Source organism: Mizuhopecten yessoensis, unplaced genomic scaffold, assembly GCF_002113885.1.
Source record: "Mizuhopecten yessoensis strain PY_sf001 unplaced genomic scaffold, ASM211388v2 scaffold9995, whole genome shotgun sequence".
NCBI lineage: Eukaryota > Metazoa > Mollusca > Bivalvia > Pectinida > Pectinidae > Mizuhopecten > Mizuhopecten yessoensis.
In genome coordinates this window covers 37,273-42,369 of record NW_018408326.1, presented here as the reverse complement: position 1 = coordinate 42,369, position 5,097 = coordinate 37,273, and the positions used below count along the sequence as shown (strand labels likewise).

General features: G+C 39.2%; 1 protein-coding gene across 1 annotated transcript in view; it reads left to right on the top strand.

The window, feature by feature from the left end:
- Positions 1 to 5,097, top strand: part of LOC110459278 (tankyrase-1-like) — a gene marked incomplete at its 3' end in the record, with an annotated part of 70,827 nt that overhangs the window by 28,695 nt on the left and 37,035 nt on the right. Inside the window, exons 10-12 of the mRNA XM_021511461.1 lie at positions 421 to 543; positions 1,467 to 1,562; positions 4,999 to 5,091. Coding sequence (XP_021367136.1) covers positions 421 to 543; positions 1,467 to 1,562; positions 4,999 to 5,091 — 312 coding nt within the window. The remainder of the gene's footprint in view (positions 1 to 420; positions 544 to 1,466; positions 1,563 to 4,998; positions 5,092 to 5,097) is intronic.

The window sequence follows — 5,097 nt, the reverse complement described above, 5'->3', positions numbered from 1 at the left end:
TGTCAATTACTGTAGTATCTATATGATGATTAACCCTAGATTAATATCAATTATTGTATTATCTATATGATGATTAACCCTAGATTAATGTCAATTACTGTATTATCTATATGATGATTACCCTAGGTTTATGTCAATTACTGTAGTATCTATATGATGATTAGCCCTAGATTAATATCAATTATTGTATTATCTATATGATGATTAACCCTAGATTAATGTCAATTACTGTATTATCTATATGATGATTACCCTAGGTTAATTTCAATTACTGTAGTATCTATATGATGATTAGCCCTAGATTAATATCAATTATTGTATTATCTATATGATGATTAACCCTAGGTTAATGTCAATTACTGTATTATCTATATGATGATTACCCTAGGTTAATGTCAATTACTGTATTATCATTTCCAGGCATCACAAAAGCAGCATATATTACAACATGCCATACAACTACGGGACTACAGACTCGTCCAGATGTTGTGTGATGCTGGAGCTGACATCAACATCCATGTTCGCTTAAAAAATTATTTTAGGGTATGTTCCAAATATTTTCTCAGCTTATTCAGATACAGAATGTGTAAAACAATGTAATGGTACCCATAGTTCTTTTGTATTAAACCTGTTTCAGTGTCTTTGTATTTCCAAATGAATTAGAACTTACAGGGGATGTGTAAAAAAAAATTGCATACAAAAATGTCAAAATATATGAAAGAACCTTTAAAAAAATCTGTTTCTGGAGGTATAGATGTGGCAAAGACTACCTCTGTTTTCAAATAGTGTTTCAAAAAGTAAACTTTTTTTTTTAAATATACTGTAGGAGATATATCATTAAGTATCCTTTTCCTGTTGACAATATAATCTCCTGTTGCTCTATTTACATCACAAAGTATTGCTTGGTTATTTCTATTATCTAATGTCCAAACCACATTGTACCCCCTGTTACAAAGTGGTTGCCCCATACATTGTACCCCCTGTTACAAAGTGATTGCCCCATACATTGTACCCCCTGTTACAAAGTGGTTGCCCCATACATTGTACCCCCTGTTACAAAGTGGTTGCCCCATACATTGTACCCCCTGTTACAAAGTGGTTGCCCCATACATTGTACCCCCTGTTACAAAGTGGTTGCCCCATACATTGTACCCCCTGTTACAAAGTGGTTGCCCCATACATTGTACCCCCTGTTACAAAGTGGTTGCCCCATACATTGTACCCCCTGTTACAAAGTGGTTGCCCCATACATTGTACCCCCTGTTACAAAGTGGTTGCCCCATACATTGTACCCCCTGTTACAAAGTGGTTGCCCCATACATTGTACCCCCTGTTACAAAGTGGTTGCCCCATACATTGTACCCCCTGTTACAAAGTGGTTGCCCCATACATTGTACCCCCTGTTACAAAGTGGTTGCCCCATACATTGTACCCTAGGACCTGACTATGTACTATTATGATTTCAGGCTCCACTCTACTTTGAAGCCATTTCACCTACAATGCAATCTGACATCATGTGGAAGATATTGAAATCAAAGGCAAATTTCAGCCTGAAAGATGAGGTAAATTTTGAACTCCTGAAGGAAGTGGTCAGTGTCCAATCGTCCATCTTTTGCGTAAACTTTAAGGAAGCAAAATGTAACTTCTACTAAATAACAGTGACTCTGTTAGAGGCCTATCCTACTAAATAACAGTGACTCTGTTAGAGGCCTATCCTACTAAATAACAGTGACTCTGTCCGAGGCCTATCCTACTAAATAACAGTGACTCTGTCCGAGGCCTATCCTACTAAATAACGGTCACTCTGTTCGAGGCCTATCCTACTAAATATCGGTCACTCTGTCTGAGGCCTATCCTACTAAATAACGGTCACTCTGTCCGAGGCCTATCCTACTAAATAACAGTGACTCTGTCCGAGGCCTATCCTACTAAATAACAGTCACTCTGTCCGAGGCCTATCCTACTAAATAACAGTCACTCTGTCCGAGGCCTATCCTACTAAATAACAGTCACTCTGTCCGAGGCCTATCCTACTAAATAACAGTCACTCTGTCCGAGGCCTATCCTACTAAATAACAGTCACTCTGTCCGAGGCCTATCCTACTAAATAACAGTCACTCTGTCCGAGGCCTATCCTACTAAATAACAGTCACTCTGTCCGAGGCCTATCCTACTAAATAACAGTCACTCTGTCCGAGGCCTATCCTACTAAATAACAGTCACTCTGTCCGAGGCCTATCCTACTAAATAACAGTCACTCTGTCCGAGGCCTATCCTACTAAATAACAGTCACTCTGTCCGAGGCCTATCCTACTAAATAACAGTCACTCTGTCCGAGGCCTATCCTACTAAATAACAGTCACTCTGTCCGAGGCCTATCCTACTAAATAACAGTCACTCTGTCCGAGGCCTATCCTACTAAATAACAGTCACTCTGTCCGAGGCCTATCCTACTAAATAACAGTCACTCTGTCCGAGGCCTATCCTACTAAATAACAGTCACTCTGTCCGAGGCCTATCCTACTAAATAACAGTCACTCTGTCCGAGGCCTATCCTACTAAATAACAGTCACTCTGTCCGAGGCCTATCCTACTAAATAACAGTCACTCTGTCCGAGGCCTATCCTACTAAATAACAGTCACTCTGTCCGAGGCCTATCCTACTAAATAACAGTCACTCTGTCCGAGGCCTATCCTACTAAATAACAGTCACTCTGTCCGAGGCCTATCCTACTAAATAACAGTCACTCTGTCCGAGGCCTATCCTACTAAATAACAGTCACTCTGTCCGAGGCCTATCCTACTAAATAACAGTCACTCTGTCCGAGGCCTATCCTACTAAATAACAGTGACTCTGTCCGAGGCCTATCCTACTAAATAACAGTGACTCTGTCCGAGGCCTATCCTACTAAATAACAGTCACTCTGTCCAAGGCCTATCCTACTAAATAACGGTCACTCTGTCCGAGGCCTATCCTACTAAATAACGGTCACTCTGTCCAAGGCCTATCCTACTAAATAACAGTCACTCTGTCCGAGGCCTATCCTACTAAATAACGGTCACTCTCTCCAAGGCCTATCCTACTAAATAACGGTCACTCTGTCAGAGGTCTATCCTACTAAATAACAGTGACTCTGTCCGAGGCCTATCCTACTAAATAACAATCACTCTGTCCGAGGCCTATCCTACTAAATACCAGTCACTCTGTCCGAGGCCTATCCTACTAAATAACATTGTCTCTGTCCGAGGCCTATCCTACTAAATAACATTGTCTCTGTCCGAGGCCTATCCTACTAAATAACAATCACTCTGTCCGAGGCCTATCCTACTAAATACCAGTCACTCTGTCCGAGGCCTATCCTACTAAATAACAGTCACTCTGTCCGAGGCCTATCCTACTAAATATCGGTCACTCTGTCCGAGGCCTATCCTACTAAATAACAGTGTCTCTGTCCGAGGCCTATCCTACTAAATAACAGTCACTCTGTCCGAGGCCTATCTTGGTAAATACCATGTCATGTACAATTGCCAAATCGAGTACGTAAGTATATGTGAGTACGTAAGTATATGTGAGTACGTCTTAGTTTTGCAAAGTGATATTGGGACTTTTTATCCTGTTATACAGAGTTATATCCCTTTGTTCACTATTTGTCACTTAATCAGGTGTGTCTTATAGAGTTTATATCACCTACAAGTGCCACCTTTTGTAGGGATAGCAGAGTGATGCTTACTGAATTTGTATCGCATTGATACATAGAGTTATATCCCTTTGTTTTTCGGTGTTTTTTTGCTGAAACTTGTCCAGAGGAAGAGGACTATGAATTGATTGTGATAATTTTCCTTATAGTGTCTGTATTAACTGTATTAACTCTTTCCTTACCGCTGTCGTGTACAGAGGAGAAAACTATATGCTGTCTCATCCCCGTTGATTTGGTGTAACCAGTATCTTCTGTTTAACTGGTTATTTAATCTTGCTTGTAACAAGCATTTTCATTGGCTTAAAAATGTATGTTATCAGCCAATAACGTAAAAAAATGACATCGCCGTTTGTAACGTCGCTTTTGATTGGCTGATACAGCAGTGCAATAATTTCTAAGAGAAAAGAGTCCATCAATAAAAGTGGATTTCCACAGGGATTGTGTAGAGTAGATGAAATTATAATTATTATAAGTTAAGGATTAACTTGAATATATTTTTCATGTTATGGAGATATAACACAAAAAAACGGAGAGTACTCTAAATAAACCGTGAAGCGGTTTATGATGAGAGTACACTCCAGCTTTTTGTGTTATAGCTCCATAACATGAAAAATATATTCAAGTTAATCCTTAAATAACACACAACAGTTGTGTAATCCAATTAATTTTCTATTAAATCAGCACCCATCAGTTGGCAAGAAAGATTTTAATAGGTGCAGAGTACACATTTTCATTTTGTGACCTTTTATTGTTTCCACAAGATGTCACGTTTTATGGTCTCCAATATAAGCAATATGATGACTGAATTCGATACAAACACTGGTAAATTCATCACCAAATATTGATGGGGAGTTATGGAAGTAGTTATTGATAAAGTCACAATAAAACCTACTTGTATTTTGAAAAAAATAAACAATATCGTAACTAAAATCAATCCCCATTGGGACCCACACTACAATGCTGTTTTGAACACAAGGAATCATATCTTTCGTTGCCAGACAAATATTGATTTCTCAGGTCATAATGCTGCGAAAATGAGGATGTTTATGTCTGTGAAAAACGACATAAACAATAGAAACATTGGTTCATGGTTACCTGTTTATTTCTTGCAGCAGTTATACCGCGATCATTTAAAAAAAACATTGATAATCCGCCGTTTTGTTATATGTGTGGTGGTGAGTCTAGTTAGGACTTCCGGTACGGATTCCGACCGGAGTCCGATGAAAAGTGTTAAACTGTATTTATATAGTTGTGTCAAACATGCACCAAGTCATTAGTTATATATATATTTCTACTACAGCGAGGCAGGAACGCTCTGCTGTACGCCTTGGACAGAGACAGAGGATACATGTCCCTCGACATCTTCCAGTTTATCATAGAAAACGGTGGCAATGTGGCG